Below are 17,423 nucleotides of genomic sequence, written 5' to 3' on the forward strand. Positions count from 1 at the left end.
GAACACCAGTGGGGTGAGGTACGTCCTCTCAAGAGGGCACCCTATTGCGAAGGGCACCTTTTACGTAGCGGTGTATATGCTTGTAAACGCCATTTGCGCCTCAGGTTAGGCGCTGCAAGACAGAAAACATTTGTCCTCCTCCAGACACACGCGCCCGGGCCGTACCCTAGCGCTCCCCCACACAAGATGGCGGCCGGGGGAGGGGAGGGGAGGGGAGGGGAGCCCCCTGCGCACACCTGCGCGGCGGCGGCGGCCGTGCGCGGGACACGCCGGGAGCTGTAGTCCCCGGCGGCCCGGCGGAAGGCGGGGGCGGGCCGCAGCGGCTCCATTTTGCGCCCACCGGAGGGGGCTGCCCGGCGGCCGCCGCCGCTCGCCCCTCGCCGCCTTCTCCCCTCCCTCCCGCTCCCTTCTGGCCGCCGGGGCGGGGCCCGCTCCCGCTCCCCGTTCTCCCCCCCCACCCCTCCGCCCGCCCGCCCGCTCCCGGCCCCGCCGCCGGCCGCGGGCGAGGCGCCGTCCCCGTCCCTCCGCGGCGGCGGCTCCATGGTGCCCGCCGCCCCCCGCCGCCCCGCAGCAACAGGCAGGACGAGGAGGAAGCGGCCCCCGGGGGTGCCCGCGCCGCGATAGCCGCCCGGCGGGGCGATGGCGAACCAGCTGGTCGTCCTCAACGTCTACGACATGGTGAGGGGCACCGGGGGGCTCCCCTCTGCTCGGGGGGAGGGAGGGAAGGGGCCCGGGGGGTGCCCCCCCCGCTGGGTGCCCTCTGGGGGCGGCCGCTGCGGGGAGAAAAGTTGCTCGGGGTTTGTAGGGACGGGTTCGCGAACAGCCTCGGTGTGGGCAGAAGGGAAGGCACTGCCTCAGCCCGGCTCGTGGTCCTGTGCCCTGCGGTCTGCCCGGGACACCGGCAGCGGCTGCGGGGCTGCCCGGGGTCCGGTTCAGCCGCCATGGTAACGGGTGAGGTGTGAGCGGGGCACAGGCCCCGCGGATCAGCGATGTGGGGAAAATATTATCTGCTAATGCCCGTCAGCCGCTGGGAAGGAGCACGAGCGCCACGAGCTCGCCTCTGCCCGTGTTTTGGGCCGCCTGGTGCGGGGACGGTGGCGCTTAACAGCCAGCTCCAGGTAGCAGCAGTGTCTGCGTTACTTAGCTGGCTCTGGAGAGGCTCTCCCCCTGCCGCTGCCACCATTTTAAAGTAAACTTTTGGTGTTTTGAAAGGGCAAAGGTGTGGAGTGTGGAGTCTGGCTGCTGGCAGAGGGAAAATGCATCTTTGTGCTTGGGAGCACTCAGGCTCAAGTGCTCGAGTGTTTGCTAGCAGGGAGCTGCCTCACGTGAAACTAAGACTATATGTGAGGTTATATAGCAGCTACTCTGATCCCCGTCACTGGTTTCTGTGGTAAGTATTGGAGCGGAAGAAAGTAACGTCCCTGCCAAAGGATTCCCTGTGTCACCTCCCGTGCCTGATTTCTGCCACCAGCACGCGTAACCTGTTAGTCCTGCTTTGGTTTCCCTTCCTCTCCGAGAGTGGGGGGGAAAGGCTGGGGACGGGAGCAACACTGTCACTGTGACCCCTCAGAGGGGCAGAAAGTGGGGTTTTGCTCACCTGGTTGTGCACATATGGGATGCCGTATGACAGTCAGCGTGCTTTATTTATGGGAGGTTTGGAATGGATGCTTTATGACACAGGTACGCATGACTTCTTTGGGCTACAATTTAGAAACGTGCATAGGAGGAGCTCCTCTAGTGTTAAGAGAGCTGTTTTTATGTATATTAACTATGGATACTTGTACAGAGGAAGAAGCAGGGCTTTACTTTCAAGACTCATACCCAAGATGTTATCTTCAAAGGCAAAGGCTTGACACACCTCTGACTTGTGAACGGGGAAGATCCAGTGTCCTTGCAGAGGCATGCGTGGCCGTGCCAGAGGTTGTCAGAGCCCTGCTTACAGGCAGCCGTGAAAACTAACAGAAGAGATGGCCTCATGTGTAAACACCTGCTTAGATGGTGATGTGATGGTCTTGCAAAATCTGTTCTCACTGTGAGAGCATTTGGGGGCGGGGGGTGGCTTCAGTGCTGCTTCAGTGCTTTGTCACTTATTTTTGAGACATCTTTGCAGGAATCTGCATCCTCCAGAGCTGAGTCTGGAGGTGGGTTTTATTCACTTCCCCTAGCAGGTCTGACAGGAGCAGGGGAAGCAACAGAAAGGTCGTACTCATAAAAACTAGCCCTGGTTTGTGCAGAGGGCTCTGACAGCTGTCCTGTTGTGCTTGGGAGGGCTCTGTCCACAGCAAGAAGTAGAGGAGTCTGCAAAGCCACCACCTCTACTCAGCACGCACTGTCCAAAAGAAACAAGCAACAAGCGGCCTTACTAGTGGATGTCTGGTCACATAGGGGTGGGTTTTTGTGTGTTGGTCTGCAGCTGTGGCACTTGTCAAAGCTGTACATCACCACAAATTATACACAGTGCAAGCTGAGACCCCTGAGCAAAATATTTCTTTATCCTACTTCAGCTGTGCTTGCTGTTTTATAATGACATCTATGTTATTTGACAGCTAGAGAAACAGTTTTCCTTCTAACTGGAAAGAAAAACAGAGCTTCTGACGGTGTCTGAACGCCACTGTCTGTGCACAGCCTCGATCTCTTTCACAAACGATGTCTCAGTCTGTTTTAAGCTGGTTTGAAGCAGGAGCCTAAACTAAAGCCTGACTTTCATGTTGCGTAGCGTTTGTTACTGCATGAAGAAAGCCTACTGAAATCATTGGTAATGCATCGTTTGGAGCACTAAGTGCGAGGGGGGAGAAGGGAAGAATCTTTTATTGCAGCCGTCCTGAAGTTCTGCTCCTTCATCAAAGGCCACCAGTTGTGTGTTGAGGCCCTCGCAGGCTTGCTGCTCTCGCTTCTGGTGTTTCACAGCACTTGGAGGAGTTTTGGGGGAGGTTGGGCTTTGTGGGGTTGTTATTGTTGTGTTGTTTCTTTTTAATCAGAGAACACTATTAGTCACTTGTTGACAGAACCAGTGCTGCTGTAGCTTCAGCAGTTGTAGGAACAGCTTCGTGTTGACCCGGGTGCTAGCTGTAGCTCAGTTCCCAAAACAGCCACGTAGATATGCAGGGGACTCATGGGTGACCTCGCTGCTGCTGGAGCTCTGTACAGGACTGAGTTGGTTCATTTCAGAGCATGTCCCTTCTGCTTTCCTTAGCATTTGAGAAGGAGAAAATCTGGGATAAAACCAGAGGCTGAGGAGGGGTGTGTATGTGTTGTGCTTGAGAGCTTACTTTCTTGTAGTGGTAGCTTCCTGGAGAGAAAGAAACTTAAGGGCATGTTTGTGTGCTTCTGTTCATGCCTTTGAGAACTTCTTATCATAGAAATGGTCAGATGAAAACAGTTACTGTGTTTTGAGAACTGCAGTATTCAATATAGTAAAATTGTTTTTTTTTGTTTTTTTTGTTTTTTTAGGATTCTATTTTTTGTGTGTCCAAAGTAGCACCATCTTTTTCACTCATCAAGTAAAGCTATAACAATCTAAAGCATTAACATAAATGAAAGCTCTGAAGAGCGTAACAAAGATACTTTTGAAGCACTGGGATTAATCTGTTTTTCGTATCAGTGACGTCTTTATTGCCCACATAGAAAAATGTTTCTCTAATTTCTGTTGGTACATGCATTAAACACCGATCCCTGTTTCACAGGACTGCAAAATACTGAGGATGTGGGACAGTGCTCTTACACGTTCTACTGTAGTTAAATTCAGATCAAAACTAGGTGAAGGGAACCTGTTCTGTGTAATGAAAGCAAGGATGTAGCTTTTGGGATCGGTTTGGGATTCCAGAGTTTGTCATGTTACTGAACCAGTGAGCTGTATATATCTCATTTATGGGCAATCTCTATTCTGTAAGTTGTACCGTACCTTGCCAGCTGCAGCCAAATTCAGCACACTTGAAGCTGCATTTTCCCGTGTTCCTTTCCTCAGTGAGATAAGGCATTTTGCTCAATGAGAGGATGTGACCCACCTTCCAATAACTGATCCAGATTAAGTAATAATTAGATCTAATTACTGTTCCTAGGGGAAAGTAATTCTGCCGTATTAAAATTCGTCAGTTAACCTACTCGGTTCTTGCTGGAAGTGTTAAGTGCAGTGCTGTAGGCACTTCTTTCAAGCTGCTAACACTTGTTAAATTTGCTACCACTGCTCAGTTTTTGGAGCCATATGAGCCCCGCATACTGAAGTGCTGCCACTAACCAGGGCTGCTTACCGGCTCAGTGTGAGGTTACAGAGACTTGGACGCATTCTCCCTAGACAAATAAACTTTTTTCCTGTGCTGACAGCTTATATGTTGAATATTCCTGTAGTTCTGATTGTGTAAAAAAAAAAAAAAAAAAAAAAAAAAAAAAAAAGTAAAACTATTTTGAAACAGTGAGCTGGAGAAGTGAGGAAAACTGGCTTCAGAACTGAAGCAGGTCTACATTTGGGAATCTCTTGCATTCTTCTGTAAGCTTTAATTTCCCTTCAATGAACAGTCTATTTCTTATGCTCGTGAACTCATTAAGTTATTTGGGCAGTCTTACCTCTCTCCTTGCATCCCCTCTTCTTCTGTCCTCCCTGTTCCGTCGTTCTGTACAGAGCAAACCTAACCCAGCGTGTTCCTGGAGGTAGCTCGACCTGAAAAGGCTGATTAGACGCATGTGGATGAGCACTCTGCTCTCTCTTCTGGAGAGAGGGAGGAGAGAATTGGGAAGCCTTTAAACAGATTAAGGTGGTGATTTAGCGTGGTCATCTATACCACGCTCACTAGCACAGTGATCCCTTAACAAAGCTGAGTGTGAAGCTTACTCTGAAGCAAACTGTACCCCCAGATCTCAGTGACTGTTAGCTTTCGATAAACACAAGGAGCAAGACCTGCCTGCTGCTAACTCACATTGTCAAGATTTCCCACAATTGGCATTTCTGGAGACATGATCATTAAGTCCTTAGTCACTGAAGTCCCGCGCCTGCAGCGCTGCTGTCAAGTTTAGGCTGGAAAAAATGGGGTGCAGATGTTTGGCTACTGCGGGTAACTGAATGTGGGAGACCACTGCCTCTAGGTTTGACAATCCTCAGGGTAAGGCTGATTGTGAAAGCCAAATGCATGCATTTCTGATGCTTGAAAACTTGTAATATGTGGCCTGACTTGCTCTTTTTGCCATTGAACTTCCTTTGATTTTCACAAAGAAGCTTCTCAGTCCAAAACTTAGTGAGAATGATCCTCACTGGAGGAAAAACGTCTCATTCTCCCACTGCACGTTAAATGCCAGGATGACTAAAATGTCTGTAAATTATGTACCAGCCCCAGCTAGTACACATCAACAGTGTGACATCTGTAACCTTTTACATTTATATCATCGGTTGTGATGTTTTAATAGTGACTTCACATCAGAAAGCGCTTACTGTGTCAACAGTTTGTGCAAATAAGATGGATTTTTCTCCTTCCTGTTTACAAAACAAGTAGTAACTCGCTGAGGATGCTGCCTCAGTCTCTATCCTGACTGCCAGCTGACTTTTTGAAGTCTGTGGTGTGCTTCAGGTCTGGGTGACCTGGGAGGAAGGTTACCACTACTGGAGTAATTGACAAAATAATGTTTTTCATGTATTTTTGAGAGGTTTTCCTTGCTAGCCAATTTCAGCTTTAAGGACACTGCTTAGACTTTTTTCTTTGAAGCCTTTGTTTGAGGTTCCTCTTTAAATTGTTTCACTCGGAAATTTTTTTGCTCCTTGGAGACTGATATTTTCAAGGTGGTGATATAGCCAAGAAAAGGCAGTAACTTTGAGGTTTTCATTTTTTTTCAAACTCTGTATGCCTTTATGGTGTTGAGGATAATTGTTAGCTCCTGATAGGCCCTCACTGCTGCTACTTTTTAAATAGAAAATAGTGCCAAGAAATTTTTTTCTTTCCTTTTCCTTTTTTTGAGGGAGTGTGGTTTGTGTGTTAGAATTAAAAGAACCCAGGAAGTGATAACTTTGAAATACAGCTGCAATCTGTTTTTTATCATAGAAGTGATATGCTAGAAACACATACCAGGTGTCTGCAAAGGTCTTGCACTTGCTGTGTGGAGACAGATACGTCAGGAGCCTGCTGAGAGTTTAGCCTATTGTATGGTGATTACCAATTGAGTAATCAAACACGTAATACAAGGTAATTTCATCTTAAATATCTCTGAGCGTCCTGTCATCATCTGGTCATAAGAAAAAATGGTCATTGCTCCAAGGGACAATTGGTGTGTGTATGTTAGTCCTATGTTTTGATGTTCTTTCCAAAAAAAAAAAAAAAAAGCTCCTGCAAAATTATTGTAGTTGAATCCAGCATGTAGTCAACTCATGGGAAACTTTTGTAAGCTGTTGACAAATAAAGTTGATCTGGATTTCTCCCCAGTATAGTCTCCTTGGTTGACAGGCACTGACAGCACTAAAACATCGAGTAAAACCTAATGGAATTAATTGACTGTGTACAGTTGGGGAATTTTAATAGTGTGTTCTGTTCCTGTTTAAAAACTGGGTTGTGCAGTTTGGTTTTATGGTTGGCTTTTATCCTTTTGATGTGCTGTGAGAAGACAAATCTGTATTGGAAACTAACTAGAGCCTTCTTGTTCTGTTTTCTTTTTAGTATTGGATGAATGAGTATACTTCTTCCCTTGGAATTGGAGTATTCCATTCAGGTATAGAGGTGTATGGCCGAGGTATGTACAAGAAAACTATAATTTACTCTTTTGTTTGTCTAAGTAACAGTATTATTCAAACAAAAATGGGTTTGGGGTAGTGAGAGAAAGCTGGTCCTGAAACCTGTTGTTTTCAAGTTCTCATCTCTTCTGTCTCTGGGAAAAAAAACAAAAAACACTTGACTATCAGATTACTGATATGCATCTTGCGTTCTTGTGTAAAGCTATATAGCTGTGAAAAAGTGTACATTTTTTTCCCACTAGAAATAGCAATATTTGGTTTGGGTTTAGAAATACCTATTGTTTAAAAAAAAATAATGTATGTTTCACACAAGCATGATGGATCATGTTTCGTCAGTATTCTGCCAGCACTTCTGCAAGGAGTTAATTTTTAACTATAGAGACTAATCTGTTGTGGTCTATTCCTTATTAGTAGATTTATTTGTTTTAGGGAGAGTTTATTTAAAAGGTATCTTATGCATACTGTTTATTTACGAAAGATACACTGCTGATAAATAGTGATATGTCCTGATTTTGCCCAGTGGGTTGTACTCTGGGAGGCAGCTTCCTGATTTACGCAGGCCACTTCAATTCCAGACCCGGCCAGAAGGGGTGCAAGCTTAGGTCTTAGACATACATACCTAGAAGTAAAATCCCTTTCTGAGGTGATGGTGTTGCTAAAAGTAGTCTGATTAGATGTATATTTACATATACTTGTTATTTTTCTTTTATTGGAATGTGTTTGGAGGTGAGGAAAAGCAATGGGGGTTGTGAGCTGATCCAAAGACCCCATTGTGCAAGTATCTTACGCTGTAGGTGTTGCAGCTACCATAATAGTAGCGTTGTAACTGGGTTTTCAGGTGTTATCAGAGGAACGGGGAGTTGATGAAATACAATGCTTACAGTTAAAATCTTCTTTGAATTTCTTCTAATCCAAACCAGAAGGGCCTGACTCCTAGTAGTGGTGTGTGTGAAACCCAGTCCTTGCGCTGTGCCAAATCCACGTCTCCCTTCCTGTACAGCTTGTAACAGCTTTCTCATATTAGGTCGTGCCCCTGCTAGAACAATGACTTGCATTTTTCACAGTACCTCAAACTTTATTTATTAACCTGTTTTAAAAAAGGTTATCCACAAAGCTGAATGCTAGACTTGGATGATGTATTTCAAGTTTTTAGGAAAGGAAGTGTGAAGTCATGCTTAAAGCTTTTTATTATACCCAGGGTGTGGCGTGGTGTGTTATCTTACAGACACAGAAGGAAGTTAAAGCACACTGATACCTTCATGAACTGTAAGGGCTTGTGCCAGCAGATGTTAGGTGCAGACTTCAGATCTGTGCACTGGTTTACTTTCTTCTTAGAGAAGAACGCAGGATAGTTGAACTCTTACATATCAAAAAACTCAAAAACCTTTTAGGCCAATACTAGTTGGCAACGCGTACAGCTGTAGTGTACCATCAGACCTTTGAGGATGCTGTACTTTGAATCCCTAATCTGTAAATATTTAAGTAGACTTGTGGAGGTAAGCGCATGTAAAAAACATTGCTTTAATTGTATAAGTGAAGATTTAAAAGTTAAATTGAAAATCCCACCAGTTATATACACTTATTAATTAAGCCTGCATGCTGATATAGCAAGTTTTTTGTCAAATTTCACTTAGTTTTATTGACTTAGAAGTCAACCTATTAGTTGGTCGTTCTTTGCATTTGTTGCCCTGGTTTCTAGGTTTAGGTCCTTGTGAAGTTCTCATCGACTAGAAGATCCTTGCAATTGATATACCAGTTGATGAGGTCTCTTATTCTTTACTGTCATCTTACGGCATTATTATTTTTTTTTAACCTGAGCTTTCTTTTTCAGAATTTGCCTACGGTGGTCATCCATACCCTTTTTCTGGAATATTTGAAATTTCACCAGGAAATGCTTCTGAGCTAGGAGAAACGTTTAAATTTAAGTAAGAAAAATATCTGTTTTCTTGTTTTGAGAAGGTATGCTAAAAGGACAGCTTGCTGAATGTATTTTTAAGGATAAGGAAATAAGGATTTTTAAGTGTGTTAAATGGTACCCAAGGATTTCTGACTTAGTGAGATAATAGCGTGTTTTCTTTTCTTTGAAAAATGGGAAGAGGTGATGGCAGCAAAGAACATTATTTTTAGCGTACCGTTAAATTCCTTAAATGTGCATAAATTATGTGGACTCGTAGCTAGCTTTCTATTATTCTCCATATATACAGTGGGGTAACTCTTTCAAGGTAGTGAAATTTTTATACAAAGGTAATCGTGTTGCTTTTCAAGGTTTCCACGTCTTTTTTTTTTTTTTTTTTGTGGTTTCTCAGTGTGGTTGTCTTGACCCTTCCTTGCATTACAAACTCCTGCCTATTCCCAGCTGTCTTTCATAAACAATATCCTTTGGAGAAGAGGGGAAAATTGCAGCCTGCACTTCTGTGAGTTAAGCTGCAGAGAACTTAAGTGGAATAGAGGTGGGCAGTCAGCAAGAAAATAACGTCATGTAAGATGGAAGTGGTGCTGTAAAATGCAATAGAAAAAGTGTGTTATTCTAGGAGGGCAGAAAGATTTCCCCACCTGCAGTAGGGTAATTTTTGAGCACTTTAAGAACAGTTATCTACTTATTTTATGGCAGCCTAATCATTTTCTAATCTCTGTTTCTCTTTCTAGAGAGGCTGTGGTTCTAGGCAGTACTGACTTTATGGAAGATGACATAGAAAAAATAGTAGAAGAGCTTGGAAAAGAATTCAAAGGAAATGCTTATCACCTAATGCACAAAAACTGCAATCACTTTTCTTCAGCTTTATCTGAGGTAAACAAACACGAGGGTCTATAGAAAGGTGCATCCCAGGTGGCTACAGAGCGTCATCTCCTTCCTGTCCTTTGGATTGTTTGGCATAATTTCCAGTAATAATCTTTGTTACCTTGGGTAAATGTCACCATTTCTTCAGATTTTTGGGCTTATGTCCAAAATGCAAGATTATGCTGCCAAAAATGCTAGACATTGTTGTATGTAGTTTGAGGTCCAGAAGGGGGGAGGTGTTCCTATTTGAGAGACCTAGTAAAGCAGGTATTAACAGCATTGCAGGACCTTGTCAGACTCCTCATAGATCACTACAGGAGACAGAGCCACATGCTGCTTTTACCAGTGTTCCCTCACAGAGCCCTCACACTGAAAATAATTTCTAAAGTTACGATGTACTATTAAAGAACAACAAAAGCCTTGAAGGTTCAGAAGTGAATCTGCTGTCTGAGAGGCTTTTGTCAAGTTATCCCTCTGCCAGCACCTGTGTCCTGGTCATGTAGATACCTGTGTGGGTGTGCAAAAGTATCTGGTTGTGGAATTGAATGGGCTTTGCTTTTCCCCCTCAGCTTTATTTTAACCTTACCAGTTTGCCAGTAGGATTGAGTGCTTGATCACTCACGTGCTTGTACCAACGCAAGAGGAAGGGTGAGGAACAAATAACCCAGGACAAAAAGGAGAATGGCACTTGTGTTTTCGTTAGTAGTTGCTAACCTGTGCTTGTCAGAATTTATTCTAATGCTCATTGAGGCCTTCCGAAAAAGGGATGGCTGTGTTTTCCATGGCGATCTTCCATAGAACTTAACCGTTCCGGAGGAAGAAGGGAAAAAAAAAGTTAATGGCACGCTTACTGTATAGCCTTTGCTTTGTGTAGTCTGATCTTCCAGTGGTGCTGGAAAATTTTGAGGTGGATGATTTGCATGCAGCACTGGTACAAATTAGTAGGGTGGCCCACTGGTGAAGCTGCAGTTGACGTGACATCTGGCCCATATGGCCAGGCACTTGCCATACCCTTGAACTGCATGATCATGTCGTTTCTGTTTTATCTCATGTCCTATTCAGTGTTCAAGCTGACTGAAAACCAGGGATATAATTACAAATAAAATGCTATTCAGTTACAGCAGAGTAACATTCCTGTTAGCTGTGATTTTCTCCAGATTTGCATTGGAATAAGTAATGCTCAAAGTGAACATGGAGGCAGTTAAATAAAATAGGTCACTCCCTCAATAGTGACAATGAAAACATTGAATGACTGCTGTGTAGTAAAAACAAATATTTAATGCAAATTTATATATTTTTGAGGGGTTGAAGCTAGCTTTGTATTGTATTGCTTCTCTTGTTCTAGCGATCTTAGCAGCCTGTGCGGTGTCAGATAGTGATCTCTGGTCCAGAGTCATCAGAGACAATCATAGTAAATATCCTGAGCTGTGTGTGTAACTCCACGTAGCTGTAATACTAGCAGTGTTTTTTTGACTGCTTGATTTCAGGGTGCACATCTGTAATAGTGAGCTTTCTCATTTGGCCGCTGTTCCTGAAGGATTGTCTGTGAATACAAAATAAAGCTTAACTCATTTCTGTGCCTTTTATAGAAACTATTCAAAAAGAGCTAGGTGTTTGGGCTTTTCAGAACTCAAAATAAAAATACACCCCCTACTTTCCTTCCTTACAGAAGGAAAGCAGGACCACGTGTCAAACTTAGAGTGAAAAACAAGTCTCTGCAACTTGGGTTGGTGCTTTTACTGATGGACCAAGTTGTCTGAGTGCAGCCGAGTGCTTCTTGAATGGTGTTTGTGATGCATAAACCTAAGAGTGCTGCAGCCTTTGCTTTCTCTTTACAGTCATGTAGCTTTGTTCTGCTGAACCAAGAAGACAAGTTAATCCTTTCCTTCCCCTCTTGCTCTAGATTCTGTGTGGAAAAGAGATTCCACGATGGGTGAATCGTCTTGCCTACTTCAGCTCTTGCATACCGTTTCTCCAGAGCTGCCTGCCGAAGGAATGGCTAACTCCTGCAGCTCTCCAGTCTAGTGTTAGCCAGGAGCTACACGAGGAGCTGGAGGAAGCTGAGGATGCAGCAGCATCAGCTTCCTTGGCAAGCTCAGCATCTGGGTCTAGAACTGGACGTCACACCAAATTATAAGTCCTCCTCCAAAGTAACAATGGTTTGAAATACTTCAGTTTAATCTCTCCAGCAACTGACTTCCTGACAGAACATGAGAGCTGAGTCTAGAACATTGTTTTTATATGCAAAAATGGCTCTCATCAGCCCCTGTTTCAGCTCAGGATTACTTATGTAGTGAAAAGAATTGCTGGGAGGAAAGGGAAGGATTTTATGTGAAGCCACCCTTTTCATTTTCACCTGTTTGATAGACGTGAGTTAACTTAACATCTTGTATAAAGCAGAACTTAAATTATTTGTTTACAGTATGGTGTACTGCTGTTTACAAGTCCTGTAAGGACTCCTGCCACCATGGAAGAAGAGAGAACATGTGTTTTATTAACTGTTGGTATAACTCAAAGGCAGTAGTATTATGCCCTGGATGAACTCTCCCCTTTGTTTTCAAGATTTAAGGCAGGCGAAGTTTAAATTTCTGAGAAATGTAGAAACTGCTGAATACTATATATGCGAACAGGGTACTGTACACTTAAAGTGGCTGATGTAAACAGGTAGATTCCGGGATGTAGGGAGACTGATTTTGTTGAAGATCTCTTACTGAAGAAGTATGACCTCTACATTAACGAAACTGTGGATTTTTGCACATATGAAGGGAAATTTCTATCTCATTACACTGCACATTGATCCCTAATGTTTGTTGTTTTTTTTTTAACTTAGTCGTGTAGTTTGCATCCTAACTTCCATCTGTATTTACAGTCTACTTCAGCCAGGATTTAGACATGTAAATATCACCTGTTGAAAGCATCAACAACTTTTTTTTTGCCGTTTGCTTTACTTGATTTAAAACTTGTATATAAAAGTTAGTACTTGTATTCTTTTTTTTTTTTTTCCTTCACATAGTTTGAACAGTATAAAACAAGCCATTTATGGTTGGGGAATGGCCTTGCTTTCTGCTGCTGATTTTTGCTTCATTTGAGTTTGTAAACATTAGTGTTTGTTTTTTTTTTACTTACATATTACTGCCCAGTCGTGCAGATTCGCACAAGTTATAGAGAAATCCTAATTTATTTTCCCGCAGTTTCTGTCTGTGGCATTAACTTTCTTGTCAGATGTAATGAAGAAAAACCTGAAAACTGCTTATGCACCTGCGTGTTTACACAGCAGAACCCACTAATCTGCACACATAATTATATCTGAAGGTAAGAGATGCTATTTTCTAAAACACAGAAGTATGTTTGCTGGTAGATTATAATTAGAGCTAAATTATAATTAGTGATCAGAATATATAATGGAATGCCTTATTCTTGTTCACTTACCAAGAGAATTAATGGTTCTTCCAGTTATTAGTGTAAATTAGTGAGGTTCTATTGTGCACGTGAGGATACAGTAGCACAAACATGAGGGAGGGAAGACTTGCTGCCTTAAACTGTAACAAAAACATACCATCTGTAAACTGATCAGCTCTCAAAGACGTGTGCATTACTAGAAGTATGAATGATTTTTACGAGCTTTGGCTTTGATTTGTTGCTGGGTTTAATTTTTCCATTAAGTGAAATACTGACTCTACAGTTTCTGTTACTTAAAAGGGGAAAAAATATCCTCTTAGGAGGCAAGAATGCTTAATGTTACGTACTCTCCTAGCTATGTGTAGTCAGTGCCGTTGAACCCTTCAGGAAGGCGCAGTAGGTTATATTCTAGTAAGAATTCATATGATGGCCAACTCCAATTCGTGTTAGAAATGAGCAAGAAGTCTTTCTGCTTGCAGTTGGGCCGAGTCATTTGTAGGACAGTTGAAGCTTTCACTGAACTGTGGTACATTGTAGTGACAGAAAGAAATGCTAATGTTTGGTTATGGCGGGGGGCAAAAATCAAGTGCTACTTTTTTCTTGAAAGAGTGGGATAATGGTAGAAGTCTTGCTAACTGTGCTTTGGTACGTGTTCTTATAATCTCTTCTACCAAGTGGGAAATGCTTAAGACTGACAAGTCTATCATGTTATCTATTTGGTCTCCAGAAGTTGGACATACTGACTCTCCCTGATTGTTTTTTCTTTAAACCTGAATCTCTGAATTTGAGTTCTTTTTTTTCCTGTTGTGAAAATGAACATGGTGGTCTCCAGTCAACTCTCAAGCATTACAGAAGGAAAGATCACACTACTTACAGCGAAGGTGACAGACCATAGATAAGTTTTGTCTCTCCTGTGCAGCTGTGGTAGGAGTGTGACTAAGTCTCTTGGTCAAGGCAGGTCCTTTATTTCAGCTCAGGGTTGAGGCCACTGATCTAGCAATGTACTGTAGCTCTTCCTAGGCTTTAGGAAAAATAAATAGAATGAATTTTCATCGCTACCTAACTTTTATGTACCAAAACCAGCTTTCTAGGCTTCTAATATATCCAGAGCTCTAGGTCACAGATCTCTACACCTTCATTAACCCACACAGTTGCAGCATGTACAATGCAAGAAAGCGACAGATCACAGCACAGTTTTTATTTAGAAGTAAAACTAAGAATATTTTTTATAAAGCAGACTGGAAAGTTTGTAACAAAAAATGTTCATTTTATTGGTAGCTGTACAGGTGAAAATAGTGTCTTATGCTCCATTTTTTTTTGTTTAAATACCATCCATTTGTAAATCCTGTGAGGAAACTGACACGTGAACCCTGAAGGCTGTTGGGTATTGCATCGAAGCAAGTGGTACTGTAACTTCAACCATGTGCTGTGAACTCAGCCTCTGCTGGATGCCTCCAAGAAGTCACCCTGCCAGTGGTTACTCCGATTTGTTAGCAATAGAACAAGTTACCTTTCACCAGCATTACTGCCAAGCAGGGATTACTTTAGTCTACTAACAACCACACTGTGCTAGGACTAGGACACTCCAAAATGCTGTGAGAAAGCTGGACACCTGTGGAGTCTTTTCCATCAAAACGGGTAGAAAAATAATTCACTACTTCAGGGTTCTGCTCCGTTTACTTTCTCATTGTTGTTTAGTTTTCTGTAAGATAGTACTTTTGATACGTAGTATATTCTTTAACTCGGTCGTTTTATTTAAATGCCATTTTCTGTTCAGCAAGCCAAAAAAAATCCAATGTACTGTCAGTGTGCACCAGTAACTTCAGAGTGGCTTGGTAAAAATATACTTGCATTACTTCTAAAATTTGCAATGCAATTCTGATCACTATTGATACATGATAATTTTCACTGTTGGAAGTTGGTTACAAGCTGAATACTCACTGATGCATTTTTGGTAAACTTGTATTCAAGTTTACAATACTACATAGTATTTGTATAAAATTCAAAGAATTTTGACTTTTGTTACCTGTACATGGCAACAAGTTGTCTAGCATCTTAAATCCATCAGTTTATTAAAAATACTTTTATAAAAAAGACGGTTGGCTGTGGTTCTTACTCTCCTGGTACCGATAGCTCATTTTATCAATGCTGTGCAAGCTGACTTGCCTTTCTGATGTTTTATTTGAAAGGTAAAGGTATGAAACCACTGGATAGTTGTACTATAGCTACTTAAGCTATAGGTTATATTCTGACTTGGGTGGCTTGGTTTGTTTAAGGCACTGTTAAAAGCCATTAGTTTTTATTAGGCTAAATTCCATTTCTTTCATGTTTGGTGTGTCAACCACAGACACTGAGGTATGCAAGCACTTGTGATTCTGTAAGTATGCTCGGGACGTGTTGCTGGTAATTATGTGCCACCTTCCACAAACGTGCTCCAAAGCCCAGATCTGTATCTGGTTTTGTACCAGCCAAAGCAAACAGGGAGTACTGCCTTAAATGGCTCAGCTGTTGGTAATCTCGTGAATTACTGACAGCTAGTGTGGAGCCTGTGTTTTGCTGTGCTGTGCTTGCAGGAAGTGGCAAAGGTGGTCCCCAGACTGTGGTGAAGTGCTAAGAGCAACACCAACCCATTGCAGCCTGCGCTACGCCTGCTCCTGCAGCAGCAGTGCCCCTGGTAGTGTGTCCCAGCCCTGGCACGGGCTGGAGAAACTCTTCTGGCTGTTTAATTAAAAAGCTGCCAAGCTGTTTCAGAGCAGGTCTGGAATAGGGTCCCAGCCTGGCTCCCTGCACCCTTCTGTGGGGCTGTGGCCATTCCTCTGCTCGAGGCTGTAGGTACCAGGGCTTCTGGCTGCTCCTCGCAAGCCTCGGGGCTGTAAGGGGGCAGCCACACAGTGAGCCAGCCAGCGAAGCCAGACCTGGGTTAATGAGACAAGACATACAGCCTCTACTTTATAGGAGGCTGCGGAAGGCAGGTGGGTGCTCAGATTTTAACAGGATGGGAACGTCTCTGAGCCTGGTGTCTCCACATCTGCTGCTGCTGCTAAGGATGGGTGAGGATGTGAGTTGCTGGAGAAGCTGCTGAGACACAGCAGTTCCTTTGCCCACCTGCTACTGGACCCAAATCATGGTTAAAGTTGTGGGAGGGTTTGAGGAGCTTTAACTTAGTTGGATTTGTCAAGGTTTGTTTTTTCCAATGAGTTCTTCAGCTGAAACTGATGTGAACATAAGGATCTGTCTCGTCTGTGGATTTTCTGCTTTGAAATTTTGAAACTAAATGAGAGTTAGTGTTTGTACAGCATGGCCTGCACTGCTGTTCTAGGCAAACACACCTGCAACATCCAGTGGCCAAGAGTGCTTATCCACTCTGGGAAGACATTCAGTGCACAAAACATACGTGCTGCATGTTTTGTTGATGGGTGAGTAGCTGAGTTTAACTGAACTGTTCCTGAAGAAATAAGAAATGTCTCAAATGAGATTTCATTTTCCGAAACTCGCTTTGTGTATGCAAGGTTTACATAACAAATTTGTTATTGGAACAGCTGCTCACTAGGTGAAGTTTTTACCTCTAGGTTTTTTACCTCTAGAGGTCCCTTAATTATATTGCTCCACTAGTATAAATGTTTTCCTTCAGAGTACTTAATGCATTGGAAATGGCTATTGAATAGTTTCTGAATTTGCCTAATGTCCTTTGGTTTGATCTAAATCAGATCATAAAAATAAATGAATGAACTTTTCAATGTGATAAGTTGCCAAGGAATCCCATAGCACTACTTTGAGGAAGCAACCGCACCCCTTCACAGTTCCTTTTTCTAGTGGACTATGGTAGGAATCCCTTATTTCTCAAAAGATTTGGTCCACAAAAGTTAGCGTATCACAAAATAAAACAGGGTCTGCATGGCAGAATGCGAGACTCCTGCACTGGTGCAATCTTAATTTTCTTTGGGGCAGGCAGAGGGCTGCAGGTATCTCAGGTCTCCCCGGGGAGGGAGGTTGCTCTCACCAGCACTGGCCTCGCTGCCCGTCCACCAGAGGGTGGCTTTGAGCAGCAGCAGCAGCCTGGCGGAGCTAGGCTAGCGCCCTTCTTGCCGTGGGTGGGTGGCTGGGGGCTCTCCTGCTCTTTGCAAAGTGGTGTGTTAACCCTGTGATCCTCGCAACAGAGCCTGCTGCACTTGACAATTACTCGCTGTGCTTTCTCTTACCTCACATGGTTGAAAGCGAAGAAATCGTTCCCAGTATCTTCTGGAAGACACTGAAGAAACTGAAGGAGAGGGGCTTCACGTATGCCTCATGGGGACTGGTCAAAGTAAACTCAACAGTTTCAACTCTAAGATTCCTTCTCAGGTAGCTTTTTTTTTTTTTTTTTTTTTTTTTTTTTTTTTTTTTTTTTTAACCTCCTTATCCCCTTTTACCTTTATACAAACCCAAACAAGATGCCCAAATATTGCAGGACTCAGGATGCACCTTTCTTGGGGTTCAGGTCTGGTCCCAGCACAGTCTATATGGGTCTTTGGATAAATGGTGTGTGTCAGCTGTGTCCCT

The 17,423-nt window shown here is 43.3% G+C and overlaps 1 protein-coding gene across 1 annotated transcript; it reads left to right on the forward strand.

Annotated features, from left to right (window-relative positions):
* The first annotated feature begins 321 nt into the window (after positions 1-321).
* DESI2 (desumoylating isopeptidase 2) lies at positions 322-14,960 on the forward strand. The gene is made up of 5 exons (XM_084285205.1): positions 322-678; positions 6,633-6,705; positions 8,538-8,631; positions 9,353-9,494; positions 11,389-14,960. The coding sequence occupies exons 1-5, from the start codon at positions 640-642 to the stop codon at positions 11,620-11,622; spliced, it is 582 nt and encodes a 193-aa protein (XP_084141331.1). The 5' UTR covers positions 322-639; the 3' UTR covers positions 11,623-14,960.
* The last annotated feature ends 2,463 nt before the right edge of the window (positions 14,961-17,423 follow it).

The sequence above is a fragment of the Netta rufina genome (genome assembly GCF_964035555.1).
Source record: "Netta rufina genome assembly, chromosome: 3".
Lineage (NCBI taxonomy): Eukaryota > Metazoa > Chordata > Aves > Anseriformes > Anatidae > Netta > Netta rufina.